The sequence below is a fragment of the Pleurodeles waltl genome, chromosome 9, assembly GCF_031143425.1.
Source record: "Pleurodeles waltl isolate 20211129_DDA chromosome 9, aPleWal1.hap1.20221129, whole genome shotgun sequence".
Taxonomy (NCBI): Eukaryota; Metazoa; Chordata; class Amphibia; order Caudata; family Salamandridae; genus Pleurodeles; species Pleurodeles waltl.
This window is the reverse complement of record NC_090448.1, coordinates 487,686,273-487,706,662: the sequence shown is the minus strand read 5'-3', so window position 1 is coordinate 487,706,662 and position 20,390 is coordinate 487,686,273. Positions and strand designations below refer to the sequence as shown.

The 20,390-nt window shown below is 43.0% G+C and overlaps 1 protein-coding gene across 2 annotated transcripts in view; it reads left to right on the top strand.

The window, feature by feature from the left end:
• The window catches only part of JAG2 (jagged canonical Notch ligand 2), a 265,230-nt gene that overhangs the window by 217,136 nt on the left and 27,704 nt on the right, over positions 1–20,390 (top strand). For both annotated transcript variants that reach the window (XM_069207327.1, XM_069207328.1), the window contains 6 exons: positions 49–162; positions 417–533; positions 2,618–2,645; positions 3,001–3,086; positions 14,582–14,695; positions 14,882–14,997. In XM_069207327.1, coding sequence (XP_069063428.1) covers positions 49–162; positions 417–533; positions 2,618–2,645; positions 3,001–3,086; positions 14,582–14,695; positions 14,882–14,997 — 575 coding nt within the window. The remainder of the gene's footprint in view (positions 1–48; positions 163–416; positions 534–2,617; positions 2,646–3,000; positions 3,087–14,581; positions 14,696–14,881; positions 14,998–20,390) is intronic.

Below are 20,390 nucleotides of genomic sequence, written 5' to 3'. Positions count from 1 at the left end.
TTTCCACAAAAGTTCACTTACATTAGCATTTGTTTTTCGTCTCTTTAGGTGAATATCAATGCGATGCAAATACCTGCAGCAACGGTGGAACATGCTATGATGCTGGAGACACTTTTCGATGTTTATGTCCTCCAGGATGGGAGGGAAGCACTTGCAACATAGGTGGGAATTTAAGTATTCTTTTCCTTTGAGTGAAGTACTGTAAAATACCCGACATTAGGAAAACTCGTTAATTAAACTAAAGTATCACGTTTCTGTACATTGGCTAGTAAAAGCGTGGAATTTTTGCTCCGACACGTTTATTCTGCCGTTGAATAACTATAATTTAGCCTTTTTATCTGCAGAGATGGGGATTAAGACTGTTCACCTGTGTTTGAACTATGTTTTGTTGCTTTGTGTTTGCTTTTAAATCCTAGCTAAGAACAGCAGTTGCATTCCCAACCCCTGCGTGAACGGCGGGACGTGTGTGGGCAACGGAGATTCCTTTTCCTGCGTCTGCAAAGAAGGCTGGGAAGGACGGACCTGCACACAGAGTAAGGCGCCCCCGCCCCCGCCCCCAATGCCCCCTTTCTATGCGGATATGAGTATTGTCGGGTACAGAACATGTTCGAGCCATTAGTTCGTATGCCAACATACTTGACTCATTCAGGGTGGGAGGTAGCTAGAGGGTACAAATGGCTCATGTCTAATGAACTAAGATTACATTGTTTTGAAGGTCTTGCGCCTGCCAGCACAAACCTGCACTTCCTCCCTTTATGTGTTCCGTTTTGAGGCTAGTCCCAAACACATTGTTTTATGTTCTTAAGAATAATTTCTACTTGGAGCTCTTTTTTTGTTTTGTCTTTAAATCGTAGACTTTGGCAATGGAGGGTTCCGTACCGCTTCCTGTCAAGAAATTGAGATTTGCCGGTTTTATGTTCTCCTGTACAAGGTTTTATGTATTTTAGTAACATTCCAGCGTGATGATTTACCTAGGTGGGGCAGACCATAGATTGCTGCTCTGTCAAGACTAAACATGCTTGAATACCAAATACATCTGTTCCACAGTGATTTGTTTCTTCTCCATTTAGGCATTTTACATTATTGTTTAAAGTTGTTAAGGAACACTACTCTTTTAGGGAACATTCGACTTTCTGAACCGGATGGGGCTATTATTGCTAAATACAAAAAAATCAAGCATTATGTTCTAATTGAGTAAGTAGTGCAGCTGCTTGTGGAAGACTCCAACAGCTTGAGCCTGCTCCCCGGAGTAAGGAGTTGGGACAATTTTCAGATACAAAAGAACAGTGCCATTGTAGCTGTCAGTCACATCCTGGGATTTTCGCGTTCGCCTGACATCCCAAAGCATTTCTTTTGTCTTTGCTGTGCAGTAACCTGCTGCGAAAAGAGTTCAGAGGTCATTCCCCACTATTTAATTCAGTTCTTTGCAAATTTCAACTACACTAAATGCACCTGCAAACACATAATCTCAATATTTAGCAGTCGTGTATGTGCGATTATTCGACGATTGTTTTCACCTGTACATCTTTTATATTTGGAAATGTGTTTAAACACACTTACACATATTAATGTATTTTTTAAGTCAACACGAGTTCCCTTTGAAGTCTTTGTTGCATCTATCTCTGTCTTTGCCAAAGAAATCACTGATCTAAAGAATCTAAAACCAGTTTTCTATTATTTTGGCCATTGTTTCAGTTTTTAACTGCAAAACTTGTAACGCAGTAAAAAAAAATACTAACAATTTTACTTTCATATTATTGTTTGAAGTTATGGCAAAAGAGGTGTATCTTTATCCATATCTGACTAGTTTTATACTTTTGGAACCCCCACCATCTTTCCCATACCTGTCACCTCACGTCCAAGGATCTCAGACCACACCGCACCACTGTCTTCATTTCTCAAAATAAGAAACCAAAACAGCATCGAGGCACATTTAGACCCTTGCTAAACTCTGAAGGCCAAAATGTGTTTCCCGAACTATAATACCTTCTGTAAGAACACAGCTGCATCTTAGCAAGAAGAGCACAAAGGTTTGTTGGGTATATTTTTGTGTTGGTGGTTTATTGGTTGCACACAGGTCGCTTCAGGGCACTAAGAGCGAAACAGAGGAATAAAGATTGAAAGGACTATGCAGGAGCATCCACGGCAAATGCCCTTGCAAGCAATACATTTTTTTACAGGGACACACTATAGTTTATTAATTCTGGATTACTTAAGCGGAGAGTGTGTGGTTTCAGCTCCTTCCAGACGCTGGTGTGCTTATCTTATTCTCCTTCTTCAGCTCAGTTTGAGCCATCTATCTATCCTCTCAAATGTTTTTAATTCTGGAGCCTTGCTGAGTGAACAGTGCCAAATTGTTGGGGTATTTGAGGGGCTTAGTGAATAGGAACTATATAACTCCCGATTTTTCACATTAAGTTAAATATAGACTTATTTCACTCGTAAAATAATGTAATTGATTGAATGGGATTTTGATGCCTGTGCTCCTAATAATTTCCCACATAGCTTTTCAGTTTGTGTCGGTATATTTATTTCTGTTTTACGGATAACATTGAAGATGTTTTTAGATTACATTTACGATTGACCAACTGACATTTTTTGCCCCTTTAATTTGCAGATACAAATGACTGCAACCCCCACCCCTGGTAAGTTGTGCAACTCAAACATTACTTGCTCTGAAGTTAGCGCTGTGGAAATGACCATATTTGGCCTTTGTCGTAATTGATCAGCTTTTATATGGTGCTTAAACTGATATTGTATTCTTTCTTGAGTGTTTAATTTGTTTAGTTACCAACCTATCTGAAAGCGTTATAGCTGAATAATGGTGTTTTTATAGAAGTGTTCTCTTATAAATAATGAAGTGTGGGTTTATATGATCTAACTTTAAGCAAACTGAATAGTAGATTGTGAAACGCGATTTGTTCTGGCTCTTTAGTTATCTTTATATGGCGAGAGATTAATGTATTTATTTGAATAGCATTTATTCTTTTATTTGTACAGTTACAATGGAGGCATCTGCGTGGACGGTGTGAATTGGTTTCGTTGTGAATGTGCACCAGGCTTTGCTGGCCCTGACTGCAGAATAAGTAAGTCCCTGTATTGGATTATTGGGTGAAGATCATGGAAGGTCATGCCATGCCATGCCATGCTGCCCCCCCCCCCCCTCGCCCCCCAATGCTTGCTGCCTCTCTTCTTAACTTTTTTTGCAATGAATATGGCAACACTTTACCTCAGCTGATAAAGTAAAAGCTATGAGGAGCCATCTGCACACTGAGCATTTCATCCCCTTTTGAAATTAGTGTAATTCATTTCTTTTCACACCTCCTTTAACCTTTTGAAACACTATGAAATCTCTCATGCACGTTTTCTAGCACGTGCATGCTCTTTGAAGTAGGTTTTTACGTGCTTTCAGTACTGCTATCATTAAATTGTGATGCAGGAGTTTGCATAAATTACGTTATATTGCTGGTTTGCACAAAAGTGTTTAAACTACTTTTAAACATACAACTATCGGTGGCTTATATGGGCATTTACACTCTCATTCTATACGATTGAGCTCAGATGGAAGAGTCCTCGTTTTTCTTGTCATCCCCTACCCGCCGGACCTCCTTGTGTGTTTTGTTTTCCTTGTTTCTCAACCAGCGAGGAATCACTAGCAAATTATTTCCCAGAGGGGGAGGTCATGGTGGTGATGAGCAGATGAAAGCAGAAAAAAGAATCTGAATGTCTTTGGTATAGGAATATGAAATAGAACTAATGGAACTCTAATAAGTTGGACTACAGATTGGATATGGGCATTCAAAATATTTTTTTAAAGTTACAATCCCGGTGGAATGCCACATATAATGTGGTAATGCATGAAGTTTAAAGAGAAACGAGAAACTCTGGGGTCTACCATTTAATATGTAGCAGAGCAACTGAAGTGAATTTTTGCAAATTCCTTTGGGGACAATCTGATGATCAGAATCTTATGGTCCACTGGATTGAACATTGAGGAAAGACCAAAGAGGATCAACTCTGTGGCGTGGCGTTGGGACTTGTTTAACATATAGGTGATGGAGAATAGCTGTCACAACCAACGCAGTAGTGCTTAGGTTTCCAGAATGAGCTTTCTAGCATCCAGAAAATTAGTCTCTTCAAGGTGGTTTGAAAAGTTATTGATCTCACTGTTTTAATAGTGGGTCGGCTGCCTAATCTGCATTTTTTTTGTTAATAACCGGTATTACTCTGGCATCTTTCATTGTTCTGGGAATAGTTTTAAACCTGCATAAATCACAAGAAGTTAATGGACAGCTTTGTGGGTGGCTTTTATCAGTCGCTTCTCTTGCCAAAGGATTTAAGATTAAGAAGTATGAAATTAGTCCTGTGTCCAGAGATGACCCTGTATATAAACTGCAATGATAGCCGAATCTCATCAAGATGATTTCCCACTTATGAACACAGTTAATAACTCAAGCCCCAGAAGGCCAGAAAGCTGTCTACGGTTGTGTTCCCATTCGGGGAGACAATGGTGTGGCCATTTTGACTGCTCTCTTCCTGTTGTACATTGATTTCTCCTGTCTGTTGCAGCAAAGTAAAAGAGGCTAGGATAGACTCTAGTCATACATATTTGTAGAAGGGAAGAGGAAGAAAACTCCAGGAAAGATTTTATTTTGATTTTTGAAATTACTTTCTCCGAGGTGCTCAGATGAAGGCATAGACTGACAAGACATTTACATTAATGTGACAGGCCAACGCTGCGGGCTTCAGGTTTGATTGGAATATTGAAAGTTTGCCAAGAAGCCCTCTTTGTCAGTCTGTGAAGAGAAATTTAGGTTGTTGACTGGAGTGTGTGGGAATGGAACCTGTAGAAGTAGGTTTGTTGAACTATTGGTTAAGACAGAGAAGAAATTTCCCCAACAGCTATTCAATTAAGTATTTCTGCAAACAATCTGAAGAGTCTGCGATGGGGGAAATTCCTGATATTGCTCTTCCTAACACCTTTGCCTTTTTTGGAGAGAGCCCCCGACCCAAGCACTTTGTGTCCTTTAACTTCCTCCATCCACCCTCTTTTTCTGGTGCCCCTCCCACTTCCTCTAACCTTTCCCATGTAGTTTCTGCTAGCTCATTAGGAAAATACATACTTTACCTGTTTTGCACAAGTCGTTTGTGTCAAACATTAAAAATCGAAAGCAGTTAACTTATTTAAAACCATTCGCAATTAATCCATTTTTGTTAAGCATCTCAGTATCACAAGCACCAACCATGTACACTGAGTCCAGCAGGGGAGAGATGCGGACTTCCACCAGGCACCACATCGATTGCTAAAAAGTAAAATTGGGAAGGGAAATTGGAAAAGAGGGAAAGCAGAGCAGTGCAGATTACCCCTCTACTTTTTCACTCTGCTGGGCGCATGAGCATCTTACAGATTGGAATGGCAAATAGATGTTTAATAATCTGCCCTTAATGATTTACATCTAACTTGAAAAGTGAAACAATATATCTTTAAGGTATCTGTATAGTGCGTGTGTAAATCTACTTGTTCTGTAAACAAAAAAAAAAGTTTCCCTTGTCCCACCTAGATCCTACATCAATTATAGTGTCGTCTGACACTATTGTCTAACCTAGGAGATATTTGTTTCAATAAAACTAACTATAGCAATGGTTTAAAAATGGTTGAAGCAAAACTGGATTTTTATTGCTGAGAAAATTTGTATTTTTTGTTCACCGGAAAATTATTGAAATGCCACAGTAAGTTCTCCTGAATAGTTCTCTTAAGGTACTGCTGTTTGCAACTTGCCTTGTAGACAAGGATATCCAATCAATTTGCATGTCCATCCATTTTGCAAAAAAAAAAAATAGAAAAATAGAGATTGTGTGTAGTTGGTGAGGTGCTGCCTTTCAGCAGATGCCTGCATGATTATTCAGATAGTGTAGGATACATGCTGACATTAAGATGTACACTGTTCAAGGCTCAGCGTATGATCCTGTCAGAGACGCTGGGCAGATACCACAACAGGTGCGCTACACGAGAGTACAGTGCTAGCCTCAGTTTCCAAATGATCATCATGTAGTGTTAGAGTTTTATGTTGCCGCTGTACAAAATCACACTGACATGCCAAATTCACGTGTGCTTCAATTAATACATTGCCCAGAATGATGCAGGAAGTGCTTCCCAGCAGTATGATACAATGGTGCACATGTGTGGAAATGTTGAATAATTGACCTGGCTCTGTGTCTTTGAAAAGGAGCAAGCATGAAACTCTGATTACACGCATTTATTTTTATTCAAGCAAGTCATTCACTACATAAAAGAAGCAGTCTCCGAATTTATCACCCGTACCTGAAACATCTTCTACAAACATACAGCCACACACACTTCCTGCACACTCACACTGCACACACCTCCGCCATATGCAGTCGCTGCACATACACCTCCCTACATAGATACACAGACCCCCTGTAGAGAAACACCAAAAGCCCAGTAGTTAGACACAGAGGTTAGATCTCCAGGTGGCATGCACCCAGTGCAGAAACGCGCCCACTTTCCATAAACACATCGTGTGTGTCTGCAGGTTATGTGCGTATCTACATAATCTGCATATGTGAAAAGTGTGTGCTTGATAACACAGAGTGCCTAACCTCCTGCAAACCAGCCTCCCAAATAGTAGAGGTTGCTGCCTGCATTAAGGGATGATGAAGTGGTTCCACAAAGCGTTGTTATGAGGGTGGCTTGGCCTGCCTGAATGTAAATGAAGATATGGGAAAGAGGGAAAGGGTCACACAAAGTCCCTGTCTGCTAGGTGCAGACTGGCTTATCAACTCAGTCCTACAAAAGCTGTATAGGCTAGGTTGCGCTGAAGGTTTACGGGACAGTCATCTGCTGTTTGATTATTAGCACCTAGTTGGCCGAGAGTTGTTTTACTTTATCTTCACATTCCTCACTATCAACCTCTTTAGAAGTTAAATGCTTATAAAGCAGCACTGAGCCGTAAACTTTAACTCCACCCTCCCAAATAACGTGTAAACAAACAGCCTCCTCAAAGACTGCTATGAACAAAATATCAACCTAGATCAATTAGACACAATATCTCAGACAAAATATAAAAATAAATATTTACAGGTAGGCAAGTCTAGATTTTCTGCACCTAACCACATATATATATCTATGCGGTACACATATCTTCCAGTTAAGTAGATGGTGGGTTAGGTTTAGTAAATCTATACTTTCCATATGCATTTACCTTTCAGTATTCTGTCCCTTAATATTCTGTGCCAAGTAGACTTGTACCATGATTTTATTGTAGTTTGATTTTCAGTAGAACATTCACTCTTCACTTCTGTTTTTTCAGAGTGCAGTGTTGTTCGAGACATCTCACCCTGCCCACTTGGGACATCAGAGTCTGCCATGCCCAGTTCCTAATGCAGTTTTAAACAGAAAAAGTCAGAGATCCCTTGGCTTGCGAAATTGCGAGTCTTACTGACAGACAGGAACTCAGGAGCTGTAACATGGGAAAAGTCATTCATGCATCACGCAGAGCCGAACATGCACTGACTGTCTGAATGTTCTGCATAATTTGTGCCTAACTTGGCAGTAACGAGCATAGGCAGTGGCCTGCAAGAAATCAGCAGGTTACAGAAAAGCCACACACTTTCCAGTCTAAAGAGGGGACATTCTACAAACATAGGTTAAGAAAACTGCCATATAAGGAGCTTGTAAAAGAAGTAGGGTTCAAAAGTAGTTGTGACAGAGACGTCCATGAAGAGAGGTCATTATCGATCAGTGCCAGACTTTGAGAATAATCACTGACTATGCAGATGAGTTATAATGAGATTACAGGCACGTACATTTAATTTATGTAATTGTCATAAAATACTGGTATGGATGTTTCTCCTGTTGGACTTCCTTCCTAGCTGAGCTGTTTAAAGCTCTATGTTCCTTATTATAGCAATGTTCTACACATTGTTATGCCTGCCTATTACAGATTAGTTAGAGCTGATCAACATAATTGTAGCTCTGGTCTTTGAATTGTATTTTCAGTTCTGAAATTACAACGTATTTCCTTCAATCTGGGTGATATTCATCTAGTGCTGCTCTTGGCATGAAGTGCAGCCAAGCCCAAGACGAAAAAAGCCACAGTCCCCTTTCTGGCATCCCATATGCTGCTGTGAGAGGTTGACCAATGATGAAGTCTCCACATTACTGCATATCACCGGGACAATCTTGGGACATGCACAGATCAGGTGCAGAAACAAATGCAGAGCTCAAAAACATGGAGACTTGATGTTGCTAAGCAAAACTGGGGGTACCATAGATAGGAGCCAGGTTTTCTCCTAACACAGCGCCACCTCTGTTTCAGTACAGTTCGGACAAATACTGACCTGGAGATAAACCCACTATCAACTGCCCAGGTCTATGCATCTAATCACATTCCTAGCTAGAAACGAAAGGCACATCTAATTGAGGTAGTCAAAGATAGGAACTTTTATATTTTTCAATGCTATGGGGGATGGGGTGTATGCCACATCTCTCCCCAAAGGGTTGAATCTTGGATGTGTTTGATTAGTAAGAGGTGAATATTTTGTGTCTTTCTCGACCTCAGCACCTCTTCCTGCACAACCTCTTTTTCACAGAGAGAATGACAAATGGCAGCAGTTTAACACCAGTTTAAACAGCTGCATCACCATGGCAAATCAGCATAAACACTGTTTAAACGTGATGAGTTGAAGCACACAGTAGCTTTACTCTGTTTTCCGAGATGAGCATTGATCCGATCTAAACGGGGCTGCATTAAAGGCCTCCGCTTGCTGCTGGTTTATGGCCCTCCAGTTTGCTCATTGGTATTATCAGCTCTGTAAAGGACACAAAATGTGCTTGCAAAGGAATTTTGGTGATATTTTCAGTCTTGCAGTGGTGCCCTCCCAGTCACCTTGTAAAGACACTTGGGCTTGTCCGCTCTGGAAATAATCGTAAACCGGGCCGGGATCATTTAAAGTCACTCACTGTGAGAAAATGATTTAAAGGTAGGAGCCTGAGAGGACTGATGAAAGGACCAGTGAGTTGGGCCCATAGGACAAGCTATAAAGGCCTTTTTGTGGTCATCTACCTCCTGGCAGCATGACAGGTGTGAATGTAAGGAGAATGTGCATGATGACAGGTGTGAGTGAATACAACTGCATCCAGATTGCTTGAGAGCTCTGTCAATTTACTGTCCCTCAATCTTTAGTTGTCAGTTGGAAAAAATAGATATTAACTCTTTTTGCCCCAGACAGAAGTCAATTTGTCACAGGCCTAGTGCAATATAAATAGCCCACCCAGGTATAATCCACTCAGTGTTCTTGACACGAAGCTGACCTCCCTGGACCCGAAACATGACAAGATATAAGTGACTACTAACAAAAACTTACTAACCTCTTTCTCGATAAGTACTTCTAGATTCATATGTATATATGTGCCTCCTCATTGTGGTAAACTTAAACACGGAACCACCTTTGGAGCAGCTGGAAAATAAAGAACATTGGTTAACATTATGTGGTTCCTGTTCTTAACTAGACCTATATTCCTTGCTAAATACAATTTGTACCTTAAATGCAGTTAATATATTTGTGATATCAAATGATACTTGGTACAGAAAGCATCTGTTCCTTCAGAAAAGAATCCAGTGTTCAAATGAATATTCCCAACTTCTTGAACTACTAAGGTATTTAAAAAATAGCTCATACTCCACTTTTTCCTTCTCATCTTGTTATCCAGAATACTTTTCTAAAACAATTGTTTTTCAGCAAGTTCTAGAGCTTTTAGTAAACCTTCAATCACGAGTCACAAATCACAATGCAAGGATCCGGGCTGCAGCAACATTGTAGTATGGTTCCCTAGCAAGGACGCCATGAAACATCAGGTAATTTATATCTGATAATTCAAGATGGCAGCTGCCATCTCCAAATAGCGAAAGTTCAGGGATTCTTGTGAATTATAGTCCCCTAGTCGGGTGTCATCTTTTAGTGACTTAACCAATCGTGTAAAGCCTTTCTCATGCCGTGCCGACCGTTTGAAAACACTGCAAGCCATTTTGCTCTCTGAGCAACGTAGGCGTGGGTATGTTTGGAGTGTGGCACCTTCATGCCCGCCGAGTCACAACCAGCGGCGAGTCCAGTCTCCACCGCTGCTTCTTGACAAAGCTGTGTAATCACCCTCTTCTAAGATTGGGGTTTCTACGTGCCTTGTACGAAAAGGGCAATCGTATTTTGAAAATATTGATGCAGAATATCTCTTAGGATGTGTACCAAACACCTTATTTAAACCTCAACGAATATTTTATCAATGTATGTAAAATATGAACATGCAATAAATGTAGACTTTTTTGCTTCATGCACTAGAACATTTTGCTGAAAAGTGCTAAGCTTTCTCCTTCATGTTAGACTGGCAGTATCGAGGCATAATTTGGCAGCCCTAGAATTCAAAGCATTTCCCTTTTCTTCATCTTACCTGCCATGAAGCAGTTCTTGTATGTCTGCCAGTACGATCAGCATCAGAGGGACTTTAGTAGATCACGGTAGCAGCCAGGTAAGATCGAGGGAAGGCAGCAATCCTCTTTGAAGCATCGTTCTCTTATTCTGTCACATAAGCAACTGGGGTAATTTGAACATAAAAACGACTTTGTCCCAGTAAGCATGAGAAGTTGTATATTTCTGTGCTTACAATGAGAATACCCCTTTCCAAATCAGTCACAAGAGAATTGTGAAATTGCCACATAGTGCGCTCACTCATGCAATGGTGATGGGGTCAACCACCCTTACCAACTGTGCCATCCTCTCTCCCCCCCCCACAAAGGCAACAGACTCAACTTCTTGGGATAGGACGTAGCAAATTTACTTCACATGAAACAAGGTGGTATAACACTACTGCTATCAATAACATTACACAATAGAAAATATAGCAAAATACACAGCAAACATGAACACGAAATTGCACATATCCTATTTACATCCCCATTTGGGGGCAGCATAGTGCAGAAAGACCATTTGTGATGAAGTGACACATCTAACATATCTGACAGCTCCAGAGACCGCAGAGTGCATTGGTCCCTGCCGGGGCATCCCGTGACTCTTGGTCACACCCCACATAACATAATATCTCCTGGGTACCCGAGGTAGGGCCAGAAGTGTAGGGCCCCCAGCAGGTCAGTCCCCCTTCCAACCAGCCTCACCCCTGCAAGGCTTCTCCCGAAGGAGGCAGCCAACTGGGCAACTTAGTGCCCTCAAGAATTAGTGCCGTTATTCTGCTACAATGGGCCACAGGGTGGTGAGGTCACTGACGAATTCCCCCTCCCCCCACCAAGATCCCTCATTTTTCAGCGATTGCCCCAAAGCATGTTTGTAGGAAAGCCAGAAAGCCCAGCCCCTGACAGGTGAATGCCTTCTTCATCAAATAATTCAAAATTATCCATGTGTAGAGGCTCATGCCTGATTGTGTCTATGGTTGCCTTACTTAGACTAGCCTTCACTAAATGGTTTAGCTTTTTCACTGACTTGGTAATACTCGCTGGGTTAGCATCACCAGGCCATCGTCCCCGAGGGATGAACTCTGACCACAATAACATGGTGCCCGAGTGCACACGGCGCACTTTAGCAAACAATGATATGAGCCCTTCACGGACTCCCCGCCTCCCCATTGGGATCATGTCGTTCCCCCCAACATGACAAGGAGAATGTCCGGCTTGGCAAGCCAGCCAACCTCAAGAGCTTCACTCAACAGGACTGGCAAGTGTATTAACTGAAGGTTGGTCACAACCAACCAATGGTGATCTGTTTCTGGACTCTTCTCCCAGCAGATGTTATGGAATCTCTCTGCTGCACTGCTGACTACTGAATCCCCAAGCCAACACACCTTGATGCTTTTTCCTGTAACGAAACAAACAGAGGCTACAACTCACTGTCCTTCGAAGTAATGGTGAGGGAACAAGGCGGGGGGGGGGGTCAGGAGTGAGGAAAGCTCTACCCACTCCCCCTATGCCAAATGAGGTCGAACGTAGCGTTCAAAGCAATTGGACTTCTATCTTCCAGTAGCCTTAATTCCCTCTGGAGACATTCCCATTCCTGCCGCAGTTATAGCTGCACCAATCCTAAAAGAGTGTGAAGTAAAACCTACCTTGGGCACCTCCAACACTCCTAGGGCCTTCTGGCAGATCCGTGTGAACTATGCCCTAGCCATGGGGGCCCCATTTGCTTGTAACAGGAAATTGGGGTGCCCCTCCTGTGGTCTGACTCGCAGGTAATCTCTAGCCAGAGAAACCGGACAGCCATAGCTGAGTGGTGCCTCACCTAGCTGTACCCATGCGCTCTTATCCCCAGCGTTGGTTTTTGATCGTCTGACTAACCAGCTCCATGAATGCAGACCAAGTACCACATCCTGTTTAATCCCTGCTTGTGTGTCGGCCTGTGACCTAGCTACCAATTCTGAAATTCTGAAAGCTCCAAAGAAGGCTTGGGAATAATCCAAGCTGAAAAGCCTAACCTCAAAGAGGGAAGAACATACCTTGGTTAAGACTCCTAAAAGCTGGAGTAGTCTAGTTACATGAATTGGTCTCCTGCTGCCCTGACTGGCGGGCACTAGCCTTTCCCACCCCTTAATGGCCTTTTTCACTCTAAAGTCCTTAGTGGGGTCTTCCACCCCCCATAGACCAGCAAAGAAAGCAATTGCTGATAGCTGACGCCTCACTGCCGCCACTGACTTACCCGCCTTCCGTTGCACACCCAAAAAAGATAATATGCTGGCTGGTTGAAAAAGACCCTCTTTGCTACACTCTGGCATGGCGGCCCAATATGTCCACCATGCAACTTCATATGCTTGCTTAGTTCCAGGCACCAGTGCAGCTGTTATCCGGTCCGGCACAATGGGACACCAAGCTTCCATAGGCTCGCAGGGAAAGGCGACCTCTCCTTGTCTGCTTCTGGGAGTTGAGTTCTGAAATCTGTCAACTTAAAATGAGACAGGGCATCAGCTACTGTGTTCTTGACCCCTGCAACATGCTTTACTGTGAAGTGCACATTCTCAGCAAGACAGACCTGAATCATAACTTTGAGAAGGCGCAGGATGAGTTGGCACTACGCTCTTTGATTATTAATGACAGAGACGACTAACATGTTATTTGACCAAAAAATAATTCTGCTGCTAGAGAGCGGAGACCTCCATATATGCAATGCCACAACAATGGGAAAGAGCTCCAGGAATGTCAGGTTCTTGGTCAAGCCTCTCTCTAAGCCACCTCCGTGTTGCAGCACATCAGGGGACAAATAGGGGGCCATCCAGCGCTCGCCCACTTTTAAGGGACAATACTTTACCCCCCTCTGTTGCATACCCCGTGACCACTTCCAGTCACAACCCATCTCAGGCCCCCCACCCCCTCCTCGGTGGAGCGACCAATGACGCCCACCAGCAAATGGCGATGGGCTGTTAGCCAGTAGTGATTCAGTTATGTATAAGAAGATATTTGTGCGGCTCTAGTATGTAGTACTGCAACTACTGCATGGTGTCACCCTGCAGGTGTGAGACAACGTACCTCTAAACACGTCATAGTTATTATTATGGTCCTATGTAAGCATTCATTTCCTCCAGTGGACAGAAGACTTTTTGTACCCCATTTTTAACAACCTGGGATCATTCAGGCAGCACCCCCATCCGTGGCCCTACCCAAAGCTTTCATTAGCGACTTTGTTTATTTTTAAGGTTGATCACCAACCAAGCAAGTTTCAGGCCCCCTGCCTCCTGCTGCAAGACTGTTCTCAGACAATATATTTTTGAACAGGACGTTTACAGTGCAGTGTGCATTAAGTATTTGTGGACAAATTTAAACCGTTCTATCTTTAGTGAATGATGGATGAGCTCTTATTTCTTCAATCCTGCTATTTCTTTTTGGTGTTGCATACACACACACATAAATTTCGTTTTGGGAGCTGGGTTGTCATGCAGTTTTCTTTAAAGTGATTGTGACAGATTCGGCCTTTTCATGTCAAGAATGCTCTTATGGTGTTGGCGAATGAATATAAGTATCACAATGAAAGCATGTGTGACTACCAAGAACTGTCCCTTCCTTTGGTCTGATCTCAAGGTAACTCTCAATCAACCCATAAACCTAGAAATAAACTTAGAAATTCTTATGCTTCCAAAGTCTTAAAGAGGTTTCTTGGCTTCAATTTGCTCTTGTACTTGAATTTGAAATTTGTGTTGTAGATGTAGTAATTAAGTAATCTGAAGCGACCGATTATGTGGTAGATAATTACGCTTATTTTATTGGTTATTATGAAAAGGTAAAATCATCTTGTTTAGACATGAACAATTAACGCAGAGTTTGAACATTGTGTTTACATCACTCAAGTGGTATGATTGGCTTCTCTGTCCACGATTGGGGCCGGAAGCAGGGTTAGTCCAGGGGTAGTTGAAGAGGATACGTGTGCTGTGAAAAAATACACGGGCTCTCATCTTGTTGAAGGACGAGATTGAAGTTGTTTTTAAAGCATACAGTGTACACGATTCTTTACCAACTGAGTAGGGTGTATGTTACACTCGCCTTAATGAACTTCATCTGTATTTTTGTCATTCCAGACATAGATGAATGCCAGTCATCCCCATGTGGGTATGGATCCACGTGTGTAGATGAGATCAACGGGTTCAGGTGTTTGTGTCCTCCTGGAAGAGCTGGGCCTAGATGCCAAGAAGGTAATATTTTAGAAGAAAGCAATCTTCCCATGTGTGTTTATTTAGCTATTTTATCAAAACTGCCCATGTATAATTCTCTTATGATGTTTTAAAGATTTGTGGTTTAGAACTTTATTTGTAATTTATTTGGTATGTGTAAGATTATTGGTTCAAAACTGATTGTGTCTGTTCTCTCATTCTGTTAAGTAATTGGTTTTGGAAAAAATTGTTGGCTGAACGGAATACAGTTTCCTCATGGAAGCAGATGGGATCAAGAATGCAACACCTGTCACTGTTTGGATGGTCTTGTTGAATGCACGATGGTATGGCTTTGAAAACTCTTTGTTTTTAGCCCTTTTATTGTTGGAAGAGGTCACTGTTTTGAGTTCTTTACAGCTTTTAACGAGAAAAAAGCTTTACAGTATTCTTTCTGTTAGTCTTGCATAGTGTCGAAAAATGCTTGTTTTTTCAATGTTATATTGTCTCTACATTATAAGAAATGTATTTCCTCATCAGTCTTGCAAAAAAAGCAAATTCTAGAAATACTCTAATGCTTCAATGCACCTGGACAGTTAGTTATGTGCAAAATATGTTTGTCCAGTATGTCATAACTGCAGCAACATATTAGGAAATCAGTGTATAATTGCATGATATCGTTTTACAACTTGTTTGTAGTGCTCTCTCAGCCCTATATTTGACCACTGGCATGCATTTCACAATACACGTTTGGAAAATAATTTGTTTCATTTATTACAAACCTGTATATGTATTCATTATCACATGCTATGCTGTTCTTGGTCAATATGAAAATAAAGATATGTGACATGCTTATTATATAAACATTATAGAATATCACGTGTTTTGATACAGGCAAAACATTTTGTGTTAGTGATCTGGACATTAATGAGTGTGGGAGACCAAAGTTAGGTTGCCTACATTACTAGTCTGTGGAGGATGTATTGTTTGTGTGCCTAAGACTGAGATTGTCTCTGGTTCATCTGTCCAAATCATGATTAGAAACTACCTCGTAGAACCAAATACTCCCATGCACCAATGGCACCCTCATTTTCAAAAGAAAGGCTTCAATGTCTACCCTTATCACTAAGACTAGTGCATGAGCTCTTCGTCAGGCACCATCTCCATCATTTCGTTTTTTCAAATTTTTGGATGCACTGGCATCCGTAGGAACCAGTTTTTGGACTCAAGCGTAAAGCTTGACGTTAATCGATCAAGAACTACAGTAAAAGGTGATTTTCTGTACAAATTATGCACTGTCTGTCTCCGAACCTTCAAGCTGATTTCTTGAATGAGTTCTAGGACACTCTCCAGCTGAAAAACAACCGAGCTTCACAGGACAGTCTGCTGTTGTCTTGGACAAAAATGAAGCAAGACCACATGAAAACATTTTCCATTAACTAACTGATTGCCTTATGTGTTTTCATGGCTCCTCCACTGGCCATAACATGCATATTTTCAAGGAAAGTCTGGCAGACCAGTGTCATTGATATAGAGGGACATGAGAGATTAAACTCTATTCTTCAGGAGCATTCGTTCATTGGCAGGCAAAAGAAACATTTGTGCTGCAGGGTCTGACTTTCAAACATCCATGTCATTTACTGCATGGAGTTTTTGGATTCATACACTGTAGGAAGCACACAAGTTGATGGTTTGAGAAGAGTCTCGGTTCAATAAGGACAAGTACAGTGTATACCAAACACAGTGGAAGTGGTGCATAAAGGAGCATTACCATCTCTAGCTAATTAGTACCACTTAGTAAGCCAATTAATTACCTTATAAAATATCAAGCTACGTAATTGGAAAAATAAGATTTTATGAAGTGAGAAGTTTTAAATTAAGCGTATGGAACATCTGGCACATTATATTTTGCAAAGTACTGAAAATAAATGGGAAAATGACTATGTATTGTCGACTTTTAGCTGGCAACAAATGTGATTCCATTCCAGAATTTGGCTCCACTTTTTTGTAAATTTCACGTACACCCATGCAAATAGCAGAACTCATGAATGGCGGAGGCCATGCAGGAACCATTTTTTTATATATAGCAATATGTAATCAATACAAAGAACACATTGAACACCAGTACTGTTGCTTAGGACCTATGTACTTCAGTTTTCAAAGCTATATGCGGGTCATGTTTCCGCTCAGGGTTATAATTTTAAAAATATACATTTTGAATTATAATAACATTGACCCTTGTACACAGATGCTTTGCCCCTCAAAAAAGTATTCCCAGAAATCAATGTAGTAGCCATATCTTGCATATTTACCTTGAAGTATTAAAAACACTTTATCAAGCAATTGCCTGTAAATTGCATTTGTGAGTGACAGCCTCTTTGAGGTTTTATTTCCAAAGCCCCAAATAAACAAAACAATCTAAAGTAAAAAATGCTTCCCCATAATTTGAGGTAGAGTCGACCTAAAAATATTACTTGGCTTCATCTCCATCAATTAGGACACATTGAGCCTTGATAAATGGTGTCACTATTCCTAAGCATGTGTTGCTGTAATATTGAAATTTTGGCAAATTGTTTAATTAACAAAAACAACAGATAGTAAGAATACAAAGTTTATATAATAAATAGAACTCCAACCCTTGATGCCACATACAAAGTTTTGGAATAGAACTCCAACCCTTGATGCCACAATTGCATTGTGGACATTTGCAATTGAAATCTGTTATTAGGTACCTCCCAGTTGTTTCCTTTTAGTGCTGTTTGTGTCTCCCTGGCAATCTCTGGAAAAGGTCACCAGCACTGTGGATATCCAGTATTTAGACGGAAGGTTTGACAGGAGTCAAAATACATTACTCGAGTGAAGGAATTTGTGTTGAAGTCACTTTTTTGTAGCCAAAGTCCTTCTTGTCATGGTGAAAATATATATACATCTGATAGAGACTTCTAGTTGCAGATTCCTCACCTTAAAATTTGCCCCAGGCGTCAGACTGGATCAGGAGATTTTTTTTTCTTCGAACAGTACCCCTGCGCACCGACCGGTGGCGTCGGTCGACTGCCTGCGTCGTGGTCGCCTTGATAATGCCGCGGTTGTATATAGGCGTACCCTGGCACGCTGAAGTCAATTCTTTTCTTTCTGCACCAGCATACGCGAAGATCCGGAGAAGAGCTACCCATAGGTCATTTTTTGACTAACTGCAACACTTTTGTCGAAATTTTGCTGACGAGTTTTGGGTGCGTCGAGGGATGTCTTGGAAGACCGGTTCTAAACGTGCAACTCCTATCACCAAATTGTCAGTGACCGATCCGCTTATCGTCTGCCTTTGTTGTCTGGAGTGTGACCACGACCCGAAGTCGTGCTCCAAGTGTCGGCCTTGAACCCGAAGGCTTTGAGGGAACTGTCACTGAAGCTTATGGTGGCCCGGCACTTGATTCCACGTCACTGCCGGTCTCGTTCGAGAGGAAGGTCAGGAGACCGGTCGACGAGCCATCACCACTCCTCTTTGTCCAAACCATCGGGACGATCTGGTCACAAGAAGTTGAAGAAGGCCACACATTCTTTGACTTCACGGCGTCGCTTGGAAGACGCAATGCGGAAGAGTGTTGATGCTCTGGGCTTCCACCTTCGGAGCCTGCGTCTGGGTCGACTCCGTGCCTCCCCAATTTTCCAGGAGCGGGTGCCACCCATGCCCAGCTTGAAGAATCTTTGTGAGGCCATGCGCCTAATCTTTGGGCAGACAGACCCACCCTTCGGGCCCAGGAGAGTCGGTGAGGGCTCCCTCGGGTTCCACGTCGGGGGCTTTGGCCTCGGCTCCGGGGGGGGGCCACCTCCAGATCAATTTCTGGATCCATCCCGCCGCCAGTCACAGACAGGACAGGCGTTGACCCTCCCGACATTGGTTGGGCCCACAATCGGCGCTGTTCCTATACTTATCCCAAATGAGCCTGAACGACGTTGCTCGACTTAGTTTCTGGCTTCTGTGGGCTCGCTTGGGCCCAGGGCAGATCTAGACCCTTCTTTCTATGGGTATGGATATGGGGATAGTGTAGAGGGGTCACTGGACCCTTTAGAATACCAGCTTGACCCTGACATGGACTGGGATCACGATTTGGGTGACGTCAGCGGGCTAGATACCTCTCCTGATGCTGCTTGCTTTCACTCCCCCCCCCCCCCCCCCCCCCCACCCCCCCCCCCTACTGTGGCTACGGAGGAGGGAGCTTCAGGTTTTGGACATCGAGCTTCCTTCTGTGTAGGTCAGAACTAAGCTTCTGACGGAGGTGCTTTAACAAAGCCCTTACATCTGTCCTACTGGGTACCTGGTCCAAACCCAGCACAGGGTCTCCTGTGAATAGGACAGTTGCCCTCGCCTTCGGTCTACGCCGACCAACCCAAAATTTCTGACCCAACATCCTACGCCTGAGAACCTTGTGATCCAGGCTTCTTCATCATCTGGCACATTCCCTACCACTCCCCCGGATAGGGAATTCCAAAAAACTGGATAACTTTGGTAAGAAAATGTTTTCTTCCGCCAATCTAGTGCTGCGGTCGGTGAACACCGCCTACCATTAGGAACAATACACCCTTACGCTCTAGGATACGGTCTCGCAAGTGCTGCCTCGAGTCCCGGAGGCTGCCCGGACGTTTCTCTCCCAAGCCATTACAGACAGGAGAGATGCAGCAAATTTCATGATTCGTTGTGGACTTGACACGACCCACTCACTAGGTAGATCAGTTGCATCAACAGTGGCCTTGAGGCACCACACCTGGTTGAGGATGTCTGGCTTTTCAGACGATGCCCGGCAATCTTTAATGGGCATGCCTTTGATGGCACCCGTCTCTTCGGGGACAAAACTGACTCAGCACTCAAGCGCTTTGAGGATTCCCGGGCTATGGGTTGGCCCCTTGGCCTCATAGCTATTCCTCGCCCCGCAGTCAGCTTTTCACCCCTTTTGTAGCTACAGAAGGGGCACCCCACCACGTTCCTTTCCACACAGCCACCGACCCTCACATGCTTTACAGCCTCAGCGCAGCCGCGGGCGGTGGATCCCACATGCTCGTGGATCAGGAATCTAGCTGGACAACCCAGTCCTGTCCCACCCCCTCCCATGCCTCCAAGCCTTCCTAGTCCATTGGAACATCCAGGACCAGTTGACGGCAGGATCGGCCATTACTTGCCCCACTGGGAATCCATCACCACGGACAGGTGGGTGTTACAAATTGTCCGAAGGGGCTATTCCCTCCCCTTCGAGACTTCCCCTGAGGTCATGCCACCATCATTCAGTCATCTTTCGGAGTATTATTTGGAACTTCTTCATGAGGAGGTCAAGGCTCTCTTGGCATAGAGAGGGTCCCTGCACCAGAAGTAGGTTGTGGTTGTTATCCCCTCTGCTTTCTGGTGCCCAAAAAGACAAGGGCCTTCACCCTGTCTCAGCTCTCCAGTCTCTCAATCTCTTCTTCAAGAAGAAGTTGAAAATGCTAACTCTAGCTCAGGATCTTTCTGCCCTGTACCCTGGAGACTGGATGGTAGCATTGGACTTGCAGGACGCCTATTTCCACATTCCTGTCCTGCTGGCCCACAGACGTTACTTGCGATTCGTGGTAGGTCACAAGCACTTTCAGTTCACCGTGCTCCCCTTCAACTTCAGCGCCCCTCTGGTGTTCTTGAAAGTGATGGCGGTGGTTGCAGCTCATCTGTGCAGGTTAGGGGTTTCAGTCTTCCCCTACCTCGATGACTGCCTGTTGA